Raw genomic sequence first — 26826 nt, forward strand, 5'->3', positions numbered from 1 at the left:
CTTTCACCGCCTGCCTGCTTTCCATTTTTCCGTCCTGCTGGATTCTCTTCACTCATGATGTCTGTGAAAGCGTGCGCTCCTGATTTCCCCATTTCTCTGGCTACTGCCTTCTGTGTTGTTCTGCTCTCTGTCTCACCCAGCTCAGGCTATTCTCCCATGTCACTGGCTGCCAAGGAGTGGGGGTGGGAGGGGGGGGTCTTCTGAGCACATCAGGTTGATCCTATCAACTCCTGCTTAAAACCTCTCCATGGCAAGAACAGACAAAACTAATCCATGGCAATAGAAGTCAGTATAGAGGTTACCACTGGGCAGGGAAAATAGGAATTGACTGCAAAAGAGCTTGAGGGAGCCTTCTAGAGTGCGGGAAACATTCTCTGTCTTATTTTAGGTGGTGGTCACATAGATCTCTACATCACAAAAATCCACTGAGCTGCACATTAAGAGTAGTGCATTTTACTCTATGATGTTATACGTCAACTTGACAAAGATAAAACTTTCAGTGACTCTCCATTACTACCACAGGTTAAGAGCCAAACTCCTTAATCTAGCCCACGACACCTATTATTCTTCCCACAAGTCTGGCTCGAGCATTTTCTTCCTGAGAAACCTACCCTGGCTTATTCAGGCTCCTGATGCATAGGTCTTCCACACTCACTTAGGACCGTGAGCCCAGGCTCATCCCATTTCTTAGCAGACTGTGTTGTAACTGTCCATGTGTTTCCCTCACTGGCCTGGGGCCCCCTGAGAAGAGCAGCCACTTCTCTTCATTGCTTCCCTAATGCCTTGTGCGGTGGCTGGCACGTAGGCCCCCACTAAATGTCCATTTATTGATTAAATGCAAGTTCACGCACAGCCCTGGTGGCTCAGTGGTTTAGCGCCGCCTTCAGCCCAGGGCATGATCCTGGAGACCTGGGATTGAGTCCCACATCGGGCTCCCTGCATGGAGTCTGCTTCTCCCTCTGCTTGTGTCTCTGTCTCTGTCTCTCTCTGTCATGGATAAATAAAAAAATTTAAAAAAAAAAAAGCAAGTTCACTTTGTATTTGCTTTGAGCTTGACCTTTACTGAAAAGTTTTTTCTTCCAGCCCACAGGATGCTTCCTCAGTGAGAAGGAGGCTGCTGCACAATGGCAGTTTTTGATACTCCTGAGGAGGCCTTTGGTGCCTTGCGCCCAGTGTGTGTTCAGCTCACAAAGACCCAGACGGTGGAGAACGTGGAGCATCTGCAGGCACAATTACAAGCCGTGAGTGACTCCGCCCTTCAGGAGCTGCAGCAGTACATCCTCTTCCCTTTGCGATTTACGCTGAAGACACCGGGTCCCAAAAGAGAGCGCTTGATCCAGAGCGTGGTGGAATGCCTCACATTCGTCCTCTCTTCAACATGTGTGAAGGAACAAGTACTTCTCCAGGAGCTCTTTTCGGAAATCTCTGCTTGTCTGTATTCACCCAAGTCCCAAAAGCCCGCAGCTGTGTCCGAGGAGTTGAAATTGGCCGTGATCCAGGGCCTCAGCACATTAATGCACTCGGCTTACGGGGACATTCTTCTGGCTTTTTATGAGCCCTCCATCCTGCCTCGTTTAGGATTTGCTGTGTCTTTACTCTTGGACCTAGCAGAACAGGAGAAATCAAAGCAAATTAAAATCGCTGCCTTAAAATGTTTACAGGTTCTACTCTTTCAGTGTGATTGTCAAGACCATCCGAGGTCCTTGGATGAGCTTGAGCAAAAGCAGCTGGGAGATTTGTTTGCTTCTTTTTTACCTGGAATTTCAATGGCACTGGCCAGGGTTATTACAGGGGACTTTAAACAAGGGCATGGCATCATTGTGTCTTCCCTAAAAACCTTCTACAAGACAGTGAGTTTCATTATGGCTGATGAACAGCTCGAAAGGATATCAAAAGTCCAACCAAAGCCTGCAGTGGGGCACAGAGTAGCAGAGCTGATGGTTCACAGGGAAGCCAAGTGGGTAAAGAACACCAGCGACAAATTAACTATCCTTATTAAAAAGATAATTGAGTGTGTTTCAGGCCACCCACACTGGAAGGTGAAGCTGGCCCTGATAGAACTGGTCGAGGCCCTTCTCCTGAAGTGCAGCCAGTCGCTGGTCGGATCAGCTGGACTCCTTCTGAAGGCTCTGGTGGGTCTAGTAAATGATGAGAGTCCTGAAGTCCAAGCCCAGTGCAGTAAAGTTCTGAGACATTTTGCAGATCAGAAAGTAGTGGTCGGCAATAGAGCCTTTGCTGACATCTTGTCAGAAAACCTGCATTCCCTTGCCACATCTCTTCCCCGCCTCATGAGCTCCCAGGACGATCAGGGCAAATTCTCTACTCTCTCCTTGTTACTCGGTTATCTGAAACTCTTGGGCCCCAGAGTGAACTTTGTCCTCAACTCTGTGACCCATCTTCAGCGCCTTTCCAAAGCGCTTATCCAAGTTCTAGAATTAGATGTGACTGACATCAAGGTTGTTGAGGAACGGTGCTGGAATTCTGGGCCTCTGGGTGCTTCTCCAGAGACTGCGGCTACACAGCCACGGAGCCCAATGCAGAGGAGATACTTCCGCTTCTTCACTGATGAGAGGCTTTTCCTGCTCTTGCAGCAGGTGTGTCAGCTTCTCGGTTTTTACGGGGATGTCTATTTGCTCATCGATCACTTTATGGAGCTGTACCGCGAGTCTGTGGTTTACCGGAAGCAAGCCGCCATGATCCTGAATGAACTGGTTGCAGGGGCTGCTGGCCTGGAAGTGGAGAATCTTCACGAAAACCATATTAAAACAAGCACAGAGGAACTAAGAGAGATTGTGACATCTATACTTGAAGAATACACAAGCCAAGAAAATTGGTATTTGACCACTTGTATCGAATCTGAAGAAGTGGGAGAGGAGCTAACAATGAAGCAGTCGGGCCTCCAGGCCATCACATCTGGTGCACACACCTGCCAAGTTACATCTTTTCCAGCCTTCTCAAAGCCAAGTCCCACTATTTGCTCCATGAACAGCAACATCTGGCAAATATGCATCCAGTTGGAAGGGATTGGCCGCTTTGCTTATGCACTAGGAAAAGACTTTCGTTTGCTCTTGATGACAGCCCTCTATCCAGTACTGGAGAAGGCTGGGGACCAAACCCTGCTCATCAGTCAAGCAGCTACCAGTGCCATGATGGACATTTGCCACACTTGTGGCTACTACTCTCTGCAGCACCTGATCAATCAAAATTCGGACTATTTGGTGAATGGGATCTCTTTAAATCTGCGTCATCTGTCTCTGCACCCCCATACCCCAAAAGTCTTGGAAGTCATGTTGTGGAACTCAGATGCTAGCCTGCTTCCTTTGGTGGCAGATGTGGTTCAGGATGTCTTGGCCACCCTGGACCAATTTTATGATAAGAGAGCTGCTTCCTTTGTTGGTGTTCTGCATGCCCTGCTGGCAGCATTAGGTACATTCTGAGCCTTTTTTAATGCTAATTTGGGGGAAGGCCTACTATCCTTGTTTGCCTAATCTTATTTTTTTGTGTGCGGTTATGGTTACGCTATGGAGGACTGTTATTTGAATAGTTGTCAGCCCAGTCCTATGTGATATGCCAGGGTTCCACTGCTTTTTTATATATATATATATACTTTTAATAATCTCTACCACAGATTGAGCTCCTGTTCTGTGTCAGGGACATAAACCCTGCAGCCTAAATGTAAACATCATTTTTATTTTACAGAAAAGAACTAAGGCTCAGTGAGATCTACTTAGCCAGGGTCACACAGGTAATAAGGAATAAAGCCAGGATTTATGACAGTTTTGTTCTTTTTAGTATGCCAAACTGCTTCTGACAGTACATGGAGTTTTCAGTATCTGTGCTAATGGAGAACAGGAATAACAGGAAATTATTCAGACCACAGATGAGCTAGAACATTACTGTCCACTAGAACTTTCTGTGATGATGGAAATATTCTATATACTGTCCATTACAATAGCCACTAGCTACATGTAGCTAGTGTGGCTGAGGCACTGAATTCTTTATTTTAACTTAAATAGCCACATGTAGCTAGTGACTATCATACTGGACAGAGGTCTAGAAACTTTCTTTTAACCTTTTAATTGTATGAGGTGGTGTGAGGTTTCTCTCCTTCCTTTTGATCCTGTTGGGTATCTATTGGAGGTGTTAATAACCATTAAAATGCAAAGTTTTGGACAATAAGAAAAAGAATCTCCTAATTAGATAGTCATTGAATGAAAAAACAAAAACAAAAATGAGCTATGTACTTGAGTCCTTTTTATCCAAAGACCATATCTCTAGTATTTATTTCAGTACTAATTGCCTCCATGGTAAGTGGAAATGTCACCGACCTCATATTTTGTCAGCCAAGAAAGCGAACATCCTGTAAGAAAGTTTGTCACAGCAAGGAGGGCAGCTGGAACAGAGACAGTTGTACCTGAGACTATTTCCAGTGTCCATTCATGCATGCATGCATTCATTCATGAATATTCATATGTTATCTATCTAAGTGTTCTTTTATTCATTCATTTAATAAAGAGTGGCTGCCATGTGTCCAACACTGTGCTAAGTAGTCAGGATATAGCAGTGAGCAGGACAAATAAACTCATGAAGCTTTCTTGCTCCTGCAAAAGAGATGACAAGTAAATCATTAAACAAGTTCATTTCAGAATCCAATAAGCACTATGAAGAAAAGAGACAACCTGATGCAAGAGAACAACAGGGCTAGGCTACTTTAAGTAGAGTGGTCAGGGAGGACTTCTCTGAGGAAGCAACACTAGAGCTGAGACCTTAAGGCTGAGAAGGACCCCTTGGTATGTATGGAGCTGTCCTATCCTTTTTATGGTTTTTAAGAACATTCAGGCAAAAGGAAAAGGTGCAAAGATGTGGAGGGAAGAAAGAGCTTGAAGTCTTCAGATCTTGGAAGAGAGGCCATTATGGAGAGAGTGATACGAGATAAAGCTGGCAGGCGGGATGAAGATAAACCCCCTGCATGACCTTGTAAACCAAGGGAAGGAGCTTGGATTCTATTTTGCAACCACTTGGAAGTATATGGACTGGACTAATCACTGGGACGTCAGCAGTGACCAAGAAGGACTAGGCCCCTGCCCTCGTGGCAGCACTGCTGAGACTGGCTGACGGCTTATACGTAAGAGACAGTGACCAGCTTCTATGGTCCAAAGCTGGCCCAGACTTCCACCTTTAGTGCTTTGGGGAACTAGACTACATGTCTGTTTGAGATTTTAAAACTGTATTGAGAAAAGCCCTATTAAATATATGCTCTCAGGAGATATCTCAGTTGGGGCCTTGAAAATTAGCATTGTCTTGGGCTGCTGATGTCTTCAGTCATCTCAAAAGGAAAAACCCTGTGTAGCGCTTTTTATTTTTTTTTTTTTAATTGAAGTGAAAGAGGAGGGGTCACCACTGTAGAGAGAAAAATTAGGATGGTTAACATTGACTTGAGAGCATCCTAGGGAAAGAAGCAAAATGGAGATAGCTTTTCTGAAAATGTTGAAATAACCCCAAATACACTTGTATTTGGAATGGTAAGCAGCACTGAGGTGGAGCTGGTAAATCATGCGTGAATCAGAGCAGCCCTGCGTGCTGCCGTTTGTTTTTCAAGTTGTCTGATAGCCACTCTCTTATTTTTAATTTTATTTTGAGAGAGATAGAGAGAAGATGGGAGTGGTGGAGGGAGAGGGAGAGTGAATCTTAAGCAGACTCCCTGGAGACATGGGGCTCAATCTCACGACCCTAATAAGATTTCCATCTGACTGATGGCCACTCTTTTAAGATGGGAATGGAAGTGTGGTCTCAGAAAACCTCTAAGAAGCCTTCAAAGGACCCAACACATGTTTTAGGAAATGGTGTTTCACACCGTTGGCTAAAAAGCATCAGGGACCACAGCGAGGACAATAATTATCAGTTCAGTTACTGCTGAGTACTACCTACCAGTTAGCTGATGACTCACAGCAACAAAAATAGGGTACCTTTAAAGTGAGAAAGAGTCCATGTCCCACATACCTCACCACTGAGAGATTGTGCTACAACCATATCTGTAGGACTGGTATCTTATTTTCATGGTTGTGTAGGTTCTGTTGTGTGGCTGCACACCATTTATTTAAATGCTCCTTTCTTGGTAGAGATTTTAGTTTCCATTCTTCTGCCACCACACACAGACAAAAATGCTGCAATAAGTATCTTCATAGGTCATTTTGAACATGTCTAAGTATATCAATAGGGTAAGTTCCTAGGGAAGAATACTGATAGGGAGGACAGTACAGTTAATCTGTTTTTTTTTTTTTTTTTTTTTTTAAGTAATCTCTCTATCCAATGTGGGGCTCGAACTCACAACCCCAAGATCAAGAGTCACATGCTCCACTGACGGAGCCAGCCAGGTGCCCCGCATTTAAGTTTTGGATGGAGAGTTTCAAACTTCTCTCCAAAGAGAAATTGTACCAACTTAAGCTCCTATGGGCAGTGCAGGAGAGTGCCAGTTTTGCCACACACTCATCTACGCTGTGTTGCCAAGCTTTTTACCAATCCCTGCTTATCCAATAGGAGAAAAATAGCACCTTATAGTTTAATTTACATTAAGAGTGAGGTTGAGCTTTTCCATATGTTTAAAAGCCATTTGTAAGCAAAGACTTTAATGCCTGACTGTAGCCTAAATGTAGAAATCTTTGCAGCATATCTCTTTGAGCATTGTAAATGCTAGGTCCTGATTTTAACTCGTTGGGAATGCAATCTCTTGGAGTCTACTAGGGTCTGACTTATGTCTGGGGGCAGGGCATTGAAGAAATGGCATAATCGATCCCTTACATATAGAATGTCTAGGTTCTGTGTTGAAGACTCTCCTCCAGCATTTGCTCTCTGCTGTTCCTATTTGCCTGGCCCTGGCATCTCCCATCTGCTGTTGCTCTGGCTCTATGCACATGCTTCTTCATAGAAAGTAGATTAGCAGGTGCTAAAGGTTATCAGAGGCATTTTTCCTGCTGTCTGTAAAAGGGTGAAAATTCACACTAGGGTTTTCAGGGGGAGGAGGTGGGGCAGGTTTCGTTGCTGTTTCTTTCTTTAACTGTTAAAAGGCATTTTTGAAATGAAGCCCTAGGGGAACCCCAGTATACAAAAATAGTTGAAATCAGAGCTGCAGGGTTAGAGAGGAATTAGAAGCCCTGGGCCCACCCCCTTTAGCATGCTGTCTTTTGGGGCTGTCCCTGTTGTGCCCCAAGACATTTCTGCAGAGCCCTAGAGGTGACACATCAGAAGCATTGGAGCATCCCAAAGAAGGAAAAGCTTTGAAGAGAATATGCCAGCCTTTTCTATCAGAAATACAGATGTGAGGGGCTGTATCCATTCCAAGATTCTGTAGAGCCTGTCTTCTAATCAGGAGTGCATCCTGTACTCAGAATTTTGTCACTTATATGTATTCTCCAGCCTACCATATTTTCTCATTCAGCATCTATTTTGAGCACCCATTCCATACTGGACATGTTGAATTCCAGTGGCAATCAATGGAGCATAGAGTCTAGTGGGAGATTCAGACACTAAACAGCAAACTCAAGGTAAATGTAAATAAAAATCATGCTGAGTTGATAGGAAAGAAGATGGTGCTATATAAGACAACCTATAGGGACCTAAATTGCATTGGGACATCAAGGGATAGATGGCTTTACCAGGCAAGTTCTACGTGTGTTGAGATGTGAAAGGTGAGTTGGAATTAGCCAGATGTGACATAGTGGGGAAAGTACTCTATTTTTTAAAATATTTTACTTATTTATTCATGATAGAGAGAGAGAGGCAGAGACAGAGGCAGAGGGAGAAGCAGGCTCCATGCCAGGAGCCCGATGTGGGACTCGATCCCGGGTCTCCAGGATCATGCCCTGGGCCAAAGGCAGGCGCTGAACCGCTGAGCCACCCAGGTGTCCCTGGAAAGTACTCTAGACAGCAGGAATAGCACATACAGAACATTCTAGGGCAGGAAAACCCCTGCCACATTGGAGGAACGGGAAGATATCTAGTTCATAGGCAGCCGGGAGTGATTGGAAGATGAGGTTGGAGAGACAGAGGGACCAGATCATGTGGAGCCACGCAAGCCATGGCAAAGAGCTTTTTCCAGTTACAGAGTACTAATGCCTATTGTCCATGACCATGGTGATCATTATAACACTTTGTTTTCAGCCCAGTGGTTCCCAGACACAGATGATCTCAGGCAACTCCAAGGGGAAAGTGCAGGGGAGGCGGGAAGTCATTCGAGCCAAAGACCAGCAACTTCTGAGAAGGGACTTGAGAACACCACCACAGCAGAAGACATGGAGCTGTTTTTGCTGAACTACCTCAAAGAAAAGGATGTGGCAGATGGAAATGTCTCAGATTTTGATAATGAAGAAGGTAACTGTATTTTGGCTTCGCCAGTTTTTTCTTTTTGAAACGGATTATTAAAAGAATGTGGTATCATTACAAAAAATTTGGAAATCAGAAAAGTCACTCATAACCCCACCATGCTCCACGGAAGCATCCTCATTTTTTGTGCAGTCCTGTCCCATTCTTTTTTTGTTGCAAACCTATTTTCATGTGGTCAGAGCCACAGTTTAAAAGCATTATACCCATTTTGCACTTAGTTAATCAGCAACTCTCCACATTGCTATAGAGTTTTCATAATTAATGTTTCAATAGCTGCTACTAAGTATCCATTCCCCTGTGGGAAGTTCAGGTTGCTTCTGGCTTTTCACTCTAATAAACAGTGCTGCAGTGGATGATTCTGTGCACGTGACCTTTTCCCTTTTTTTGCATATTTCTTTATAAATCCCAGAAGTGGGATTTCTGGGTCAAGGATATGAACATTATTTTATGCTTGCCAAATTGCCTTCCAGAAAGGTTGTGTCAATTTATACCTTCCCTTCAGCAGTGCTGGATTAACACTGGTTGTACCACAACCTTGCCAACATTGGCCACTAACGAGTTTCACTTCTTGCTAAATTAAGAGGTGAAAAATGGTTCTTGATATTGGGCTTTGCATTTCTTTGATTACAGGCAAGGTTGAACATTTTACTCTATGTTCCTTACCTGACTGTTTTTTTTTCTTATGCCCATTGTCTATTCATATGCTTTGTCCATTCATTTATTGGTGGGAGGATATTTCAATGTTTTTCTTATTTATTTATATGATAAAGGAAAAGGGAGTTCAGGTTAGTTGAAGCTCCAGCCTGTTGTTTTATTCACAAGCTCAATCTGGAGCTTCAGGTCACAGAAGGATTAATAAATTGTTAGAATCTCCTCTGCAAACATAAAATGCCAAGTCATAATGAGCTTGGTGGTCTCAGAACTATCCTAAATCGAACTGAGTCCCAAATTAGTTTATTAGGTAGGAATTGAGCAGAATTCTTTTTCTTTTTTGGTAGTCTCCACTCCGAACTAAAACCAGTACTTCCAGGATAACAGGAAATAGTTGTTCATTGCAACTAACTACAGCCAGTTCCTTCTAAATAGTAGGGAAGCATCAGAGAGCCCAGATAATGATTTATGCAGAACAGAGTAATGATTTATGCAGAACAGAGTCATTGCCCTCCCCGAGGACAGTTTTCTGATCAGAAGTCTATCATCAGACCTTTTCTTCTCAGTTTTCTTTTTTTTTTATTTTTATTTATTTGTTCATGAGAGACCCACACAGACAGAGAGAGAGAGAGAGAGAGAGAGAGGCAGAGACACAGGCAGAGGGGAGAACCAGGCTCCATGCAGGGAGCCCGACGTGGGACTCGATCCTGGGACTCCAGCATCAGGCCCTGGGCTGAAGGCAGGCACTAAACCGCTGAGCCACCCAGGGATCCCCTCAGTTTTATTTCTTAAGCCAACCCAATCTTTCTTTTCCTGACCTGCACCCCATACCAAAACCTGGAAACCCAGAAGGAGGGGAGGCATCATGATCCTTCATAATCCGAATTTGCTGTTCTTGTTTGAAATGCTAGCATTGGCTGTGAATCCATTCTTTCACGATTAGGATCTTCGGGTTTTAGTTGATGTTGGCTAGGAACAGACTGAATGAATCAACCTTTCTCCCAGTAACGGAAAAATCCACATCCCTCAAATAACATTGTGCAATAGGTGAATTTCAAACAACAAATCCTCCTCTGGGAAGAAAAGCACAGCCTTATCATTCTTATAATTATCATTCATCAAGTACATACCACACACTTGGCATTATAAAGAATGTTTGGCTTGATGTTGGTTTGACATGTGTTTTTTGTTTTAGCCACAATGAAAGCATTTCGTGTATCTGAGGTCCCTTTCTCCAAGAAATCCAAGCACTCTACAAATGCATTTTCATTTATCTTTTCAGCATCTAGTAGAGACAGGTGTGGCCTCCGCTATAAGATTCTGTTGTTTCCAGCAGAGGAAACTGAAGTGGGAAAAAGTGAAGGGAACAACGTTCAGCTCAGTGGAAATGAGCACCGATAGTAATGGGGGCTGAGGGGACAGAGCTGGAGGCTATAAATAGAGGGAAATTTTTCAGGGTAGAGATTTTGGCCTGGGTTTCGGGCAACTCTCGGGTCTTTTTGTTCTTGTTTTAATTTGCAAACTTATGCCTATCATGTGCAACACAGCATTCTAAGCAGTGAAAGAATACTAATAGCTGGTGACATTCATCTTATTTAACTTTCTTAATGAGCAAATGAGGTGTGCATGCTTTATACCTTTTTTTCTAGATGAAGTAATGCTGGATGAGAAGGTTGCTAATAGGTGTGCAGGCAGGACCTGAACTGACCTCCTTTGACCAGACCCTCTCTCTGTGTATTGTGCCAAGCTGCCCTTCTATTATCTCTTATGCTGACATCTGTAAGGCCTGATCTTGGCCATCGAAAGATCTCACAGGCTGGTGGAGAAGCCACATGATCCCTTTAGTCAAGAATGGACCAAGAAGAAAGAGTAGAGGGCAGAGCAAAGGCCAGCCAGGGAGCTGCCCAGCCTCAGGGCTCCAAATTAGAATGTTGCCCTCTTCACATTTTTATTTTAGATATTTATTAGTGGATGAGATGCCTGGGTGGCTTAGTGGTTGAGCATCTGCCTTCAGCTCAGGTTGTGATCTCGGGGTCCAGGGATTGGGTCCCACATCAAGCTCCCTGCATGGAGCCTGCTTTTCCCTCTGCCTGTGTCTCTGACTCTCTCTCTCTCTCTGTATGTTTCATGAATAAATAAGTAAAATCTTTAAAAATATATATTTAGGGCAGCCCCGGTGGCACAGCGGTTTAGCGCCGCCTGCAGCCTGGGGTGTGATCCTGGAGATCCAGGATCGAGTCCCACATCAGGTTCCCTGTATGGAGCCTGCTACTCCCTCTTCCTGTGTCCCAGCCATTCTCTCTCTCTCTCTCTTTCAATAAATAAATAAATAAATAAATAAATAAATAAAATCTAAAAAAATTTAAAATTAAAATATATATTTATTAATGGAAATTTATAAAAGACTGGAGGTAAAGGAAAAAATTAAAATCCTATATGATCTCATCACCCCATCTCTTAGTATTTCGTTGTCCTTCCTGCTGTGCAAAAAATTTATATACTAGTGCTCCCACTGTGTATGTAATTCTATATACTGCTTTTCTCTTTTTAGCACATATTCTTGCATAAAAATTTCTCCTTGTTTTTAAAGCCCTCAGCAAACACAAATTTGGGGGCCCTCATGATATGTCATTGTATGGATGTACCATGGTTTCTATAATTATTCCCCTTTGAATGGCCATGGAGGGGTCCCCCATACCCCCCGCTCCAGTTTTTAGCTATTATAGTTAATGATCTGGTGAATATACTGACTCCTAGCTTGACCCAAATTTTATATGGTTTCCTTAGGATCAGTTCCTAGACACTTTCCCTTGTAAATGCTGTTCCTGTGTCTGAGGTTGGGAGATCAAATGGAAGTGGGGCATCTCTCATAAAACTGTGTCCCCAGTTATGCCTTTTTTTTTTTTTTTTTTCCAGAAGAGCAGTCAGACCCTCCAAAAGTAGACGAGAGCGACACTGGTCCTGATGTGGAGCCACCGTTGCCAGTGCAGATCCAAATAGCCACAGATGTGATGGAGCGCTGCATCCACATGTTGTCAGATAAAAATCTGAAAATCCGCTTGAAGGTCAGTGTGCAAGCCCTTTCTCTGCATTTGCATGAAAGCAGGACTCCAATTCGGTCTGGCTGGCAGTGACTGCACGGATGAGCAAGTGGCTGCCCTATCTCCTGGTCCATGTGTGGTGGCCAAGAGAAGGCATCAGGAAGAATTTATCTATGGGGTGACAGCCTTACGTCCTTCTGTATCAGCTCAGATGCCAAAAGGGAGCCAAGTCCCCTTTGTAGAATTAAAAAACCACGAAGTTTTGGACTTTCGTTGACTCTTCAAGGGCAAAAAGAGTCCTATGCTTTGGAAAGGATATCATTTTCTGAAGTGACTTAATGTAGGAGGCAGGTTTGAATCCTTGGAAGCAGTCATTCTTCCAAGCTTCACTCTGGCCCCATCTCTGTTTCTGTTTCCACGTTCATCCCTGGAAAGACACCCACACTTCTTAATCACACATCCTCGTTTGCTGGCAGTTTCCCAAGCAGCGTGCCCATCAGCAAACTCTGTGATAATGAAACAAGACAGTGGGGTGGGTGGGTGGGCGTAGGGACAAGGCTTTCAGAATCACCTGGGAGAAGCTCACACAGGGAAGAGCCTTCTCACCCCCAAGCAGGCCTAAGAAACAGCTGCCTCAGCGAGTTACTGTTGGCAATGAGAGCACACTGCCCTGCTCGGGGTGGTGGGCTAGAAACCACGATCCAAGATCATCTCAGATCTCAGGGTCTGTGCTTTGTGGAATTTGTTTTGTTTCCCCAGAGGCACCATTTAGCATTCATCTCTTGTTCCATTCAGCAAGTACTCTTTGAGTGCCTGCTATATGCAAGGCTTGATTGTAGATGTCTGTGTGATATATTAGCCAAGTGTCTTCCCTTTTATGGAGGCTTTGCAGCAGTTGTGTTCACCCCGTAGTTATTGAGATCACCAACGTTGGAGTCAGACCTACATACCTGAGCTCACCTCCTGGCTTTACCTCTGTGACCTTGAGGAAGTTACTTTACCTTTTTAAGCCTTTGCTTCTTCTGTAAAATGGATGTGATGGTATCTACCTTGATAGGTTGTTGATTATAAATATGAAACAGCATCAAGTAGGCCACATACACACGTTCATTTGTTCATTCACGTAATGTTTATTGCCGACTGCTGCAGGTCAGGCAGGGGATGTATGGAAGGAAGTGAAGCAGGTATCCCTGTATTCATGGAACTTCCTGTCTCTTGTGGGGAAATACACAACACACACCTAGAAGATGAGGAAGTATCTGAAGGTAAATAGCAGGTTCTGTGATAGAAAATAGTAATTCACCCATCCAGTGAACATGCATAGGAGCCTACTCTGTACCAAACCCTGTTGAATAAGACAGAGCTAATACCCTGATTTCGACCAGGTCATTGGGGAATGCCTCTCTTGAGGTGGTGATGTTTGAGCTAAGACTTAAAGGCTGAAAAGGAGCCAGCCATGCAAAGGGGCAAAGGCAAGGAGATGAAATGTTTCAGGCAAAACAGGAAATGTATGTCTTGCAATCAAGTGGTGTCTGACGTAACTTGCCCATTTAGTGACAGAGTTCACCGGGAAGCCAGTGATAGCACTGTCTCCCCTGTACTGCTCTGTCATCCACTATATGCCCGGGTTTCTCTTACTGTCCTGCCCGCCTGTACCCGCTCAAAGGCAGGCCCTCTTTTGTTCTTTGTTTTTCAGATTTGTATTTATTTATTTGAGAGAGCATGAGTGGGAAGGAGGGACAGAGGGAGAGGGAGAAGCAGACACACACACACACACACACACACACACACACACACACACCGCTGAGTAGGGAGCCTGACATGGGGCTCAATCCCAAGACACCAGAATCATGACCTGAGCCAAAGGCAGACAGTTAACCAACTAAGCCACCCAAGCACCCTGTTCTTTGTTTCTGTTCTGGTCTCAATGTGACCAGCACATAGTAGACATTCAGCAGGGCTTAGTGCTTGATGTTAAAAGACCTCACTCTATCTTTCTGACTTAGATGTGTGCCCTCCCCTCCTCTGTGAAGGTGGGCCATCTCTGGGAGGAAAGCCCACATTGGTCATCATCATGACCCCTGCCAGCAACACTGAGGCAGGCCAGTGGTCTTTAGTGCCCTTTGAGCTGTGGGAGATCAGGACACATATTCTCAGGGAGGGTAAAAAATCCAATTTACATCTAGGCTATGTGAAACCTTTCTTCTGAGGTAGACCTATGTCTCAGCTGCCTACTTGGCCTCTCCATTTAGAAGAAAGAGAACATAACCTAACCCAGCTTCTCAGCATCCTCCCCTCCTGTCTCATCCAGTGGCACCTACATCTTTTCAGTTGCTAAGCCTGACTCCAGGCAGCCCCTTTGGATACCTGTCTTTATTTTATTTTATTTATTTTATTTATTTATTCAGGAGAGACACACACAGAGAGAGGTAGAGACAGGCAGAGGGAGAAGCAGGCCCCATGCAAGGAGCCCAACATGAGACTCGATCCCGGGTCTCCAGGATCATACCCCAGGCTGCAGGCGGTATTAAACCGCTGCACCACCGGGGCTGCCCCGATACCTGTCTTTATTGCCCCAATATCTAGTCCATCAGCATATACACACATTCATGTACACACCTCATATACACATTCAGCATATACACACCTCCAAGATAGTCCCCAAACCCCTTCATTCTCTGCCACCTCTCTGTGGCCACATCCCAGTCCTCCTCTCTTCTGGCTGCTTCCTGAGGGGCCTGCTTCCATCTCTCTCTTGTCACAGGCTCCTCCCCACTCAGCAGCCAGAATGCCCTTTTTAAAACATGAATTGTATCATGGCACTTTCCTGCCTAAAACATTCCGATGGCTCTCTGCTACACTTAGTATGAAATAAAAAATTCATAATGTGATACCTTCAGGGTTGGGCTACCTCTTACCCCTCCTGTGTTGTGCTGTACTGCATGAGGCCTCTCCTTTAGTTTCCTAACCCCTGCAAGGCCTCCCTCCTCTGGGTTGTCCCCATGGCTGTTTCCACCTCCGGGAAATTCTAGGAACACTCTTATACTCTTCCCATGACTAACTCCTACTCTGCCTAAATCACATCCTCTCTTTTTTTCAGGTCTTGGATGTGCTGGATTTGTGTGTGGTTGTTCTGCAGTCCCACAAGAACCAGCTCCTTCCCTTGGCTCATCGGGCCTGGCCCCCACTTGTGCACCGACTCACCAATGATGACCCCCTGGCGGTGCTCAGAGCCTTCAAGGTACTATGCTGATGCCTCACCACTGTCAGCTGTAGGGGGTGGGGGGCACTCAGCACAGAGCACTGCCGTGTCTTTGCGGATTCGTTCTCATCTTAGTTGATAGCAATGTCATACCTTGAAGAAAGCATAGCAAGATAAGAAAGGTACAAAGAAGAAAGCAAAAGTCAGTCTCCTCTTGAGTTAGAAGCAGAAGGGACTAGCAGGTAAAAGGGACTGCCAGTATTGAGCACCCACTGTGTGCTTGGCACTTCCTCACATGGGAAGTTATCTCCTTAAAACAGCTGTGCAAGGGAGCTACTATTCTCCCCATTTTTTTTAAAAGATTTTATTTATTTATTCATGAGAGAGAGAGAGAGAGAGAGAGAGAGAGAAAGAGAGAGAGAGAAAGAGAGGCAGAGACACAGGCAGCGGGAGAACCAGGCTCCACGCAGGAAGCCCGATATGGGACTCGATCCTGTGGCTCCAGGATCAGGCCCTGGGCTGAAGGCAGCGCTAAACTGCTGAGACACCCGGGCTGCCCTATTCTCCCCATTTTTGACAGAGGAGAAAACAGGCTCAGAGAAGTTCAGGGATTTTTCTCAAGATCACACAGCTAGTAAGTGGTAGACCCCAAACCTGTGAGTTTGTGCCCACCTTCTTAGCACCACACAGGAGTCAAGGTGAAGGGGCCTGGGTTCTAGCAGTGGGCATCCTCTGCCCATCCAGGTGACTCTGGGCAAAGCCTGTGACCACCTGTTTTTCAAGTTGGCCTCAGGAGCATGTGTTCCACCATCCTCATAGTATTGTTGTCAAGGATAAAATGGGTCTATTTTGGTGAAATACTTTGAAAAGTTAAAAGCTATATATATGTGTCAGGTATTATTCTCCCTGACTTAGTTTGATTTCTATCAGCACACATTTTGGCTTATTTATTTATATTCTTCCTTTTTCTGAAAAGTACTTAAGGCAACCTACAGAGATCTATTTCCCAGGGCAAGCTAACATAAATTAGGAGTAGGTGAGCAAGATGACGGAAAGAAAAAAGATGTGTAGGGACCTAAAGTGAAGCCAGGAACGCAGCTGGTATACTTGACAAAAGTATTTGGGTTTTCTGTAAGATTCTTCAGCAGATACTGGACCAAAACCAGAGCTTACGTTTAAAACATGTAAAATTACTAATATTTTTATTCTAAAGCAAAATATACAAAATCACAGACACACAGAAAGGGGAAGAGGGAGGCTGGGATAAGGGGAGGCCGGGGGGGGGGGTCTCGCTAAATCTTATTCAGGTGTGCTACTTTCCCTTATGGAAATTAAGAGGTAACCTGAAATAACAACAGGTGTAGAAAAAGGAGAAAGATGTGTACACTGTAACTGAGGCTGCTTTTCCACCCCCAGACATGCTGGTGACATCCGAGGCCTGGAGGGCTGTGTACAGCCCAGCTGTGGGACCTCAAGTCAGGGCCTCATTCTCTGCAAAGTCAGCCAACACTGCTGCTTATGCCTTGCTGACCAATTTTTAAAGAAATTCCTATTATCCTGTATATTCAGCCTTGTGTGGTGGGGCACAACGTTTCAATATGTTCTGCTAGAGAGAGTTTAAAACGAGATGCAAAGAAGCCGCCTGTTGTGGAGGACAGGACAAGGGTGACGTGCATAGGAGACGGTGCAGTGAGACAGGAAGGGCTCCAATGTGGCCCTAACTGCTGGGCACTGACACAGTCAGCCTCTGCCCTCCTGGGTCCTGTATGCAGCAGTAGTTGGGCTGCCCTGTTTGTGTTTGTTTAGCTAGCTAGAGTTCAAAGCACAAGTCTTTTCTCAAGGGATGTTAGGAAGAGTCAAGAGATGATCTATGTGAACTGCTTTAAGCTATTCTTTTTTTTTAACCAAAAAAGGGAGGAAAATCAAGGTATTAATCATATTATTTATCCAACCCAAGATTCCTTTGAATTATTCCCCATGTAATCTGTATTTATGGATAGAAGCAGCCATGCCTTGGGAGCAGAGACCTCCAAATTCATAACTGTCAGAATCACAAACCATGGGCAAGGAATTAACAGCAGTAATTCTATTTTTTTTTTTTTTTCCCAAGAAGAAATTGAATTACCAGACGTTCCTTAGCTCTGTGCTGCCTTGGCAATGTGCAGTCACCAGACCCGGGGCTGTTTCTGCAGGTCTTACGTACCCTCGGAGGCAAGTGTGGTGACTTTCTGAGAAGCCGGTTCTGCAAAGACATCCTGCCAAAGCTGGCTGGCTCCTTAGTCACCCAAGCTCCTGTCAGTGCCCGGGCTGGCCCGGTATACTCCCACACGCTGGCTTTCAAGCTGCAGCTGGCTGTTCTGCAGGGCCTGGGCCCCCTCTGCGAGAGACTGGACCTAGGTAGGTACCAGCCACTCTCCCTTGGTGACACACACCCTGCATGCGGTTTCACCAGCGGCATGGCGCCCCACATCCGGTCGTGCTCTCTCCTCTCCTTTCACGTGTCCATCCTTCATTCTTACTTTGGCTTCGTTGTCCCACCCATCTTGATGTTTCTCTGCCTTGCCGGATGGAGTAAAGAGCCCAGGGTTCACCAGACAGCAGTTGCTTACTGCTTGGCCCAAATGAAGTCTGAGGGCGGATGCTTGTTTTGTTTTTCCTCTCCGCAGGTGACAGCGACCTGAATAAAGTGGCTGATGCCTGCTTGATTTACCTCAGCGCCAAACAGCCCATGAAATTACAAGAGGCTGCCAGGAGGTACGTCTGCTTGATCACCCGCATCCCTTTACGTTTGCTCTAAATTATAGATGATTTGCTAATGGCAAGTGGAGTCGAGGCATCTCTGTTCTTTTCTCTCCTCGCTCTTCTTGCCAGGTTAAGATGGTTTCTTTAACTGGGCCAACTCTAGAGATGGTATTTTTACTAGATGCATTTCTCTTTGCAAGTAACCTTTTCCTCTGCTGCAGCGTCAGCAGCAATTCCAGAGGGGCAAAAGGCAGAAAGATGGCGTGCCGAAGGGGACAAAGCACTCTCCCAATCAGAGAGAGACCCACTTCTAGGCCCTATTCTAGTGATCACTGGTAACCCTGGCACCTCTCTGGACCTCAGCTCCCTCTTCTGCAAAGCATAAGCATTGGGTTACTGATCTGGCTCACCTTGATTCCACAGAGCATCTTAATGGACATCAAGTGTTTTAACCCTTGCAAATTGTACATAAAATTGGGTGTGTGCAAGCAGACACTTATATTCCTTTTTCTAGATAGAGTCCACAGCCTTCATCTGATTATAGTAGGAGTCTGTGAACCAAGAAACATAAAATTGCTGAACTAATGGTCTAAAGGGCCTTTTCCAACTCTGAAATTATGTGATGGTAATTTCCAAGAGTTTAGCTTATTCTCAAATAGCTGTGCCACCTCTAACGGAAGAGGCTATGTCTGGTTCCTTGAGCCCTAAAGGATTTTTCTCAAAAGGTAAAACTCTGAGCACAGCAGCATTCCCCAGACTTGGGACCAAAAATCACTGTGGCTCCCCCTGCCCCAACTCTCCATCCAGCTGGGGCAGGGGGGCCAGAGTGGACCTACCCTCCCCCGGGTGTCGGAATAAAAGTTGGCTTCCCTGGCCTGGCACTGTGTACTACCCTGGGCACTGCAGCTCCATGTCCCAGAGCAAATCAACAATCCCTCCCACTTCTTAGGCTTCTAGAAATGAGTCCCCGATGTTCCTTGGTGGGGTAGGAGTTCTCTTGTTCCCTGAAGGGCTGCAAGGCCGCGCAGACTATGAAATGAGGAAGCTGCTTGCTCCCTTACAAATTTTGCACTCTCTGGGAGTGATGGAAATATCCTTTTGAATTGATTTATTGTCCTTTGCAATTTTTTGCTTTTGATTTCCCCAGTTCCCTTTTTTCTTTCTGTCACTTTCCCGTCACTTCCCCTAGGCCCAGAATCAGTCATGGTTTCTTGAGCACAGGGGCGCGCATCCCAACCAGCTTCTCTTATCCTCATTCTTGTTCCTTAAAGAACCAACTCGGGGTGAAAATACTCCTCCCCCGGGCGGTGTTGCTGAAGCTACTGCTGATTTCAGGTACAGGTCAAGAACGTAATGAATTCATCTTGAAGTAAATTCTCTGTGTGCCAGTTACAACCAAGAGTCACAAAGATCTGACTTTCCCATTCTCTGTCCCATTCTACTTTTCCTACACCCACCCCATACCCGTCCTACAAGTTGAGACCCATCAAACAAATATCCACCAGTCATTATCTTTTCATTTCTAATTTTCTTTTGTGCTGCTAACAGCAATTAAGCCTGGAATTGGACCTTGCTGAGTCTTGAGTTGGTATTCAGGGTGCCTCTGGAGGAGGAAAATGCAGCCAGACCACTTGACTGCAGCGCCTTTGTTTGCTCTACCGCATTCCATTCAGGGTTGAGTCAGATGACCTCCCTCTTGCCAGGCTGGGAGGCGAGGAAGTGCAAGGTTGATTGGTTCACAAACACATCATCTGCAAACTTATTTTGAAGTCAAGGGAAAAAACCAGTGTTGTCCTTGATCAAGAACTGATTTGGCATCTTGATTCAGAAATTAATAAGCTCTGTAAATGGGAAAAGAAGCCTGAGACAATGGAAAACCTGGTCTCTTTGTGAGCCTCATTCCTGAAGGAAGAGAGGGAGGTGGGGGTGGGTACTGGAACACTTGAGCCTACAAGTGATGTAGCCTTCTGCTCCCTCATCTCGGGGACCAATGAACCACGTCCCCTGGCTCAGTGAGTAGCTTCACCTTCCATCCAGTTGTTTGTCCTTCACTTTCCTCTTTCCCTCACACCCCACATCTCCATTCTAGAAGGGAAGCCTGTCCACCTAACTTGCAAAATCTCTCTTCAGACTCTGTGTCTCTTCACCTCCAAGCTGGCAGGCCAAGCCCCCCTCATCTCTTATAGGAACAGTTACAGAAACCTCATTGTTGGCCCCCACCCTCAGAAACTTCATTGCCGGCCCCCACCCTCACTCCTGCCCCCGCCCCGGGTCTGCACCTCATGAAGTAGGTGCTGACCCCGACCACCTGCTCATGGGAGAAGGGAAGGCTGTTGTGTGGATTGTGAGGGCCAAGACTTTGTAGTTAAGTGTTCAGCCACCAGTTCAGCTAAGTGTTGAGAAGAACCAGTGAAAGTCACAACTGTCCACAGATGCCCCGGCTTCCTCAGAGCTAGTGAGTTGCTGGTGCAGGGTAGACAGCCCATCTGTCCGACAGGGCTGGCGGGGGAATAGTGAGGGCCAGCACCTGCTCTGCAGGGAGCTAGGTGAGCAGCCGTTTGAGGGGTGGAAGAAGTTTCCTTCTACTTCACCCTTCTAGGTTCTTTGGCTGGCCTGATAATTGAGTTAAGACAGATTAATAGGAGACAAAGCACATTTTTTTATTTCACACCTAAGGGTACCCTTATAAAAACATGAGACCCAAGGTCACGTGGGGTAGTTGAGGCTTCTTTGCCATCCTGAGCTCAGGAATGGCCTAGGGGCCTGGGCGTCACAGGGTGAAGAGGGTGACTCAAGGGCCCTGCCTTAAGAAGAACAGAGGTTTGGTAATTAGATGTTGGCCCTACCATATGCATAGGTTATTCAGAAGAAAAGTTATCTGAGGTAATAGCTCTCTTTCGGGGCCAGGCCCCTATTCAAATTCTTTCTGGTAGTTAACAGAGAAGTAAGAATTTGTCTTGAATCTGCTGGGTCTCTATTGCCTCTGCTGGGTCTCTGTTGCCTCCGGCTTAAGTCAGTCCACACACCAAAAAGCTTTTGGGGGCAGGCTCCTCTGCTCCACTTCACGAGTCTGTGGGTCCGGCAGGTGGGGGCCGGAACCTCTGAGGGCCAGCCTCCCTACCGTTGGTGCGGAGACAAATTCAGCAGCTCCGTGAAAGTTTCTCTTTGTGTGCATTACCATTAGCTTTTTTCCTCCCTCCTGTTTGCTTTTCCTGGCTCCAAAGAATGACCAAGCCTATGTTTGCTTTTTTAATTTGTCATATTAAATAGAGCCTTTGTGGCAGGCTTTTACATCCAGGCTGTAAACTCTAGAAATGGAAATTGATCAGGGGGTGGTTGATATAACCAAGGCTGTAAATGCTAAGACCAGAAATGCCATTCCAGTTTAATGCTTTTATCTAGCGAATGTGCCTTGTAAGGAGGAACATAAATCTTGCAACTTGGGGGAAGGGTGGGGGGGCGGGGGTAGGATAGAACCTCACCCATCTGTTACCACTAGGTGTCACTATTAACTGGCTATGCAAGAAAAATACCAGCTCCCCCAAAGTCCATCTAGTTAAATAATTTCAATGGATAACAAATAAGAAAATCCTATTTGGGGTGTGGAAGGAGGGGTCAGCATACCACAAGTTGTAAATGAGGCAGTGTCTCTGAGGGTAAGCATGAGATTACAAAGAACAGGTCAGCCATGCCTCCACCTCAACCATGGCAGAGGCCCATTCAACTGATTGAAATTCCCCAGTAGCCCTGGAAGCCTCCGAGATTTCTCCCATCATGCAGTGGGCCTCCACAGTTCTGTGCCTTTCTGACCATGGAGCTCTTCCTTCCCCCACATGAAAGGAATCTGAGATGAGAGCACATACCCCAAATTTCTGTGTTTTTCCTTAAAGCCAGTACACAGTGTCAGCCTGATTCAACTGAACTCTGTCGAAACCATGCTTCTTGGGCCTATCTCTGAGCAGCCTCTGAGGCTCCTTGTCTTTTGCAGAGAGGTCTTAAATAATCTAATAAGCCTTCTACCCTAGGGCTAAAAGGAACAAACAAGGCAATACCTGTTTTGAAAAAGATGAAGTCTGTGCTCCACAGGTCTCACCATGAAAGAACAATGCTCTTAGGCCACTTGGTCTCCACCCCCAGGCCTGCCTCCACCAGCGCAGCCCAGGACCCGGGTGGGGATGTAGAGTGCCAGCAAGTAATGATTAGATGGTTGTGCGGGTACTGAATGCTGTGGTCCTTTGTATGGTGGTGGCCAGGAAGGGGGTACTGTGGCTGGAGGTGGGGGCTCCCTCCCAGCCTCCTCTGCCTAGCCATTGTACACAAGGGCAGAGGGTACACAGCCTTGGAGGCAGACAAACCTAGGCTCAGATCTTACTGGATCTGTGGCTTTGACCAAATGACTTCATGTCCTTGTACCTCGTTTCCCACCTCTGTAAACTAAGGATGATGGTGACACCTTCCTCCCAGAGTCAGTGTGCACATGAATTGCATTTCTATGTGAGGGAGTCCCACCTGGCGAGTCCGTTCATTCTCCTGACCAGCTGAGGAGCTGCTGTGTGTCAGGCACTGTTCCAGGTACTGAAACAAGACAAAAGCAAGAGAGAGGACGCCTCTGCCCTCGCAGGTATAGTTGTGTGTGTGTGTGTACACACCTGTTAGGAATATCTATAAATACACCAAATATATGGTGCAGTATGTATATATTATATGAACACTTGTGCACTTGGGCATAGTGTTCCTTATTATAAGCCTACCTCATCTTTACTGAACTCCGAAGAGAGTTTTTCACCCCGGAATGATCTTTTCATGTTAATTGTGCCACCTCCCCCTACCACCCTCTGCGTGAGAAGTCAGGACCAGGTTTCAAGGTTCATTTACTGGCTGACTTCCCCACTTTCTTTCTAGCAGTAGGATCCTAGCCTATCAAAGAACCAGCCGGTGCCTTCAAACCCTGGACGAACATAGACTGGCACGGACTCGTTCATTTCATCCCCGTCAGAGCCCGGCTCCTCTCTTTACCCACACATGGGCCTATTATATTTGAACAGATCAGGAGCCACAGAGGTGATCCGTTAGTTCAGCTGAGCTTGAAATTAGTAGCTCATCCCCTTAAATGTTGTGGGCAGTTTGTTTGAGCTTGGGCTGCAAAGCTGTTTCCCCCTTGGATTGCACCCAGCATGGAAATGAGGGCACTCCTAATATTTTTCCTTTTGACATTTGATTAATAGTTGACAAATCCAGACCCAAGTAGTTAGCTTTCCTATTATCCATCTTTTGACAGGCATTGCTGCTTTTCTTTTCTAGGCTCATTGTTCTAAAAATACACTCAGATCTGAAGCTGTTCACTGTGCATATACTGGCATGATTTCCTGGTGTCAAAGATAAGAGACATCTGCCATGCAGATTATAAACAAAGTGGGTTGCTGGGTTTCAGATCTGAAGGCAGGGACCTCGGTGCTACTTAAACCAAATGCCACCCATCCTTCTCCTGCTTCCTTGGTGTTATCCTGTGATTGATATTGACTGAGGTCAACCATTTTACCCCCTAGTAGTAAGGCAGGTGTGGGGCATGCCTGCGTGTCACCGCACTGGGTTGGGAACCAGGATGCGCTTGATGCTCCGGGGAGCAGGACCACCTGCACAAAGTGGGTTTCACATGTCAAAAGCCTTGGCAGACTATAGGGTACCTGTTTCATCACTTTGCAGGGTACGTGGTCTGTCCTGAGCACTTACGAGACTGGTGTGAATGTCATGATTTCAGTACTGAGCAAACCAGCCAGGAAAACAGCCTTCATTATCTTATTTTATGTGTGTTTATTCACAAAAATTTTTTTATTAACATGCAAATACTGTGTGAGAGCTGAAGGATTGTAAAGATGAATACCAAGTTAGAGTGGACTTCACATTGCTGCTCATGGCAGCACAGCCCTGGGCCAATCAGTTTACTTCTCCAAGTCTTTGCTCCCTCGTCTGCAAGACTAGAGTGAGCATATCTGTTATCTTCCACCTAATCAAATTATTGCAGGATTCAGTAAACTCATGCATATTATTCTTCAGCACAAAATGTCAACAGAGAGGGAAAAGTCTGTAAGTAGTTGTTAGCATTATTAACTTCCTCCTGATTCCAAAAGAGACCTAGGGCATCTTATCAATTAAGTATATGCAACAAAAATAATAAAGGGGAAAAAACAAGGTGAAACCAGGGTTGAGGTTAACATATAAAGTGCACACCTAGAGCTCTGCACCCTTGCTGGAGACAAGCCTTCAGTGTGGCTCTCATCTTCCACAGACAGAGCAAAGAAGGAAATGCATCAGTTGTGCACCTTCCGGCATCCCTGAAATAAGAAAAGAGAGCTCCGCGGAAAGAAGCACAGCTCTCCTTGGTTTTGAACCCTAAAAAATTTCTCCATGGGTCATCTTAGAAGAATGCTGGGTATTGTTGTGACTAATGTTTCTAACGTCCTTGCAGTGAATACACAACTAAGCTTCCTAGAGCTGCTTCTTCCTCGCATCCATCAGCAGAGTCTCCTGGCTTAGTGCCAAAGCGTGGGTTCCAGGAAAACAGTTGGGGGGAGGGGGACAAAATAGGTAGGCTGCTACAAAGATGTCTTTATCTTCAAGGGTATACACCTTTGGGGTGAGAGGGTGGGTGTGAAGTAGGAAACGCTCCATGTGGCCTGAGTCAGCCCCCTGTGTACTCTGGCACAGGGCCGCTTTGAAATCTGCGCCCAGCGGCGTTGTGGCTAGGGGGGTGGATCTAGGCCTGCGGGGGGCCTCGAGGCAGGCAAGGCAGCCAGATGGAAAGGGCTGCTTTTAAATCCTGCCCCAGTGGGATTTAAACCCTTCTAGGTCTGGCTTATTTTTGAATTGTCTGTAACAGATTGGTCCTCTCAGTGCCATATCTTTTTAAATATGCACAAAGCAATGGAGTCACTCCACTGCATTTATGATACTTTGTCTTGTGGTACTTTAGGGGTGCGATTAGCATTGTAAGCTTCTACTGGTGTTTATGGTTTTAAATCCTGTCCCTGTTGCATTTAAATATTTTTATTATCGGTCTTTGTGTGAGTATGCGAGATGGAGTTAGATCGATAGATGAATAGTTTCGAACAGGTAAATATAGTTAAGTCTAACGAGTACATATAGCTGCAGAGGTAATTGGTAGTATTTATTTGGAGAGTAAATCGTTGCTCCAAGTCATAATCCTCCATTTCCAACATTTAGAAACAAAAAAACGACCTCCTCGCAGGAGAAGATAGCTAAATTGAATAGCAAGAAAGGACAGGCTTGAATTACTGGTTAACCAATGAACCGAGACCCATTAGAGTAAATTACCGAGATAGAAACATCACCCCACCGCTCGCTGGCTAGGACACGTCGACACCCCAAGCATCCATTTGTTTAAAAGGAAACACACAGCCTCATTTGTAGCATCGGCGTGCACCGAGTCACAGGAGGAGATGGCCGGAGAAGAGAAGACCCTACAGGTTCTGCCAGAGAGGGAATAGCAGGGAAGCTCGAATAACTTTGTGGGCGTGCCTGCTTCCCAACGAGTGAGTTCATTTTCTGATTGCATTTAGTCATGGCCATGTAGAGACAGACAGCCTGTATCATGTTCCTAAGGTTTCATCCCTGAATAACTTCTTTAGAAGCCCGAAATAAATAAACAGATCACAAAGCCACAAGTTCTTTACCACTGGCACTTATGCAGACAGCTCATGAGAGCATTTTATAAATCCAGAAAGAGACAAGGAGCAGCAGATCCCTCAAGCAAGTAATTGACAGAGAAAGAATAGCCTGTCACCCAGGAGAGGTGGAAGCTCTGCATTTCACTTACAGTTTATTTAGCTTCACTAGGCCTGGATTGGCTGGCGGTTTTCTAGAGCTGCTTTTGAGCAGATGTTGTCTAGACCGAGATGGTGAGGACACACCCTATAGTATTTGCATCTGCAACAGAGGGATTTCTTTGGGGTGTTGCCATATTTGGGAGGCCATCCAGTGCCCATGCTTGAGAACCACTGTGGACTGTTGACGTTGGAAGGGGGCTTAGAGCTGATGCTTACAGAGAAGCAACTTGGCTGTGTCCCCTCCTTGGGTTCCACCACACATGTGCAGCCCTCCCCGCAGTGCACCGTGTGCCTCTGTGCATAGTCTGTCCTCCCTACCAGATGCGGAGCCCCAAGGCCAGAGCCTTTGTCCATTCATCTTTGTGTCCCACATACCCAGCTCAGTGCTTGGGCTAGAGCAGGTGCTAGGAAACGTTCGGTGAACCACAAAGAGGCGGGACCCAAACCCTGCTGACCAGAACCTAGTAGTAGCACATTGTCTATTTCCCCAGGCCACCTCACCCCCAGCTTTGTCACTCGGAGCAGGCCACTATTGATCATAAAAGAATGAGCCGCTTCTGTTGGTTTGGTGTCTGGAGTTTATTAGGTACTTGCTGATGCCCATCAATTGTAGATAGGGCTGGAGTGCAGGGAAATGGCTGCCTGCATGAAGCGAAATTCAATAAAACCGCATTTTAAGTGAAAAATCAGTATAAACACCAGGCTTCTTTGCCATGGAAACAGAGGTTGCTTAGAAACTGCCTAACGGCGAGTTCTAAATTTTTTAAAGTCAAGTTATCATTTAAGCTACACGGCCCTACAGGTTATTGAGAGATAATCACTCGCCTCAGGACACTCAGAGGCATGAGGCACAGCTGAGTGCCTCCCGAAACTCTGGGGACCAGATAATCTCTTGATAACTGTGCTCCCTGGAGCCACTGATTTGGGCCTGGGGGAAGGAGAAAGAAATTTTTGTTCAGGACTTAAA

At 45.7% G+C, this 26826-nt stretch overlaps 1 protein-coding gene across 2 annotated transcripts in view; it reads left to right on the forward strand.

Annotated features, from left to right (window-relative positions):
- TTI1 (TELO2 interacting protein 1) overlaps nt 1-26826 on the forward strand; it is a 46702-nt gene that overhangs the window by 15814 nt on the left and 4062 nt on the right. For both annotated transcript variants that reach the window (XM_055303137.1, XM_055303144.1), the window contains exons 2-7: nt 1084-3426; nt 8158-8367; nt 11947-12095; nt 15172-15312; nt 17466-17670; nt 17940-18027. In XM_055303137.1, coding sequence (XP_055159112.1) covers nt 1125-3426; nt 8158-8367; nt 11947-12095; nt 15172-15312; nt 17466-17670; nt 17940-18027 — 3095 coding nt within the window. In that variant the 5' untranslated portion in view covers nt 1084-1124. The remainder of the gene's footprint in view (nt 1-1083; nt 3427-8157; nt 8368-11946; nt 12096-15171; nt 15313-17465; nt 17671-17939; nt 18028-26826) is intronic.

The sequence above is a fragment of the Nyctereutes procyonoides genome, unplaced genomic scaffold, assembly GCF_905146905.1.
Source record: "Nyctereutes procyonoides isolate TBG_1078 unplaced genomic scaffold, NYPRO_anot_genome, whole genome shotgun sequence".
NCBI classification, from domain to species: Eukaryota; Metazoa; Chordata; class Mammalia; order Carnivora; family Canidae; genus Nyctereutes; species Nyctereutes procyonoides.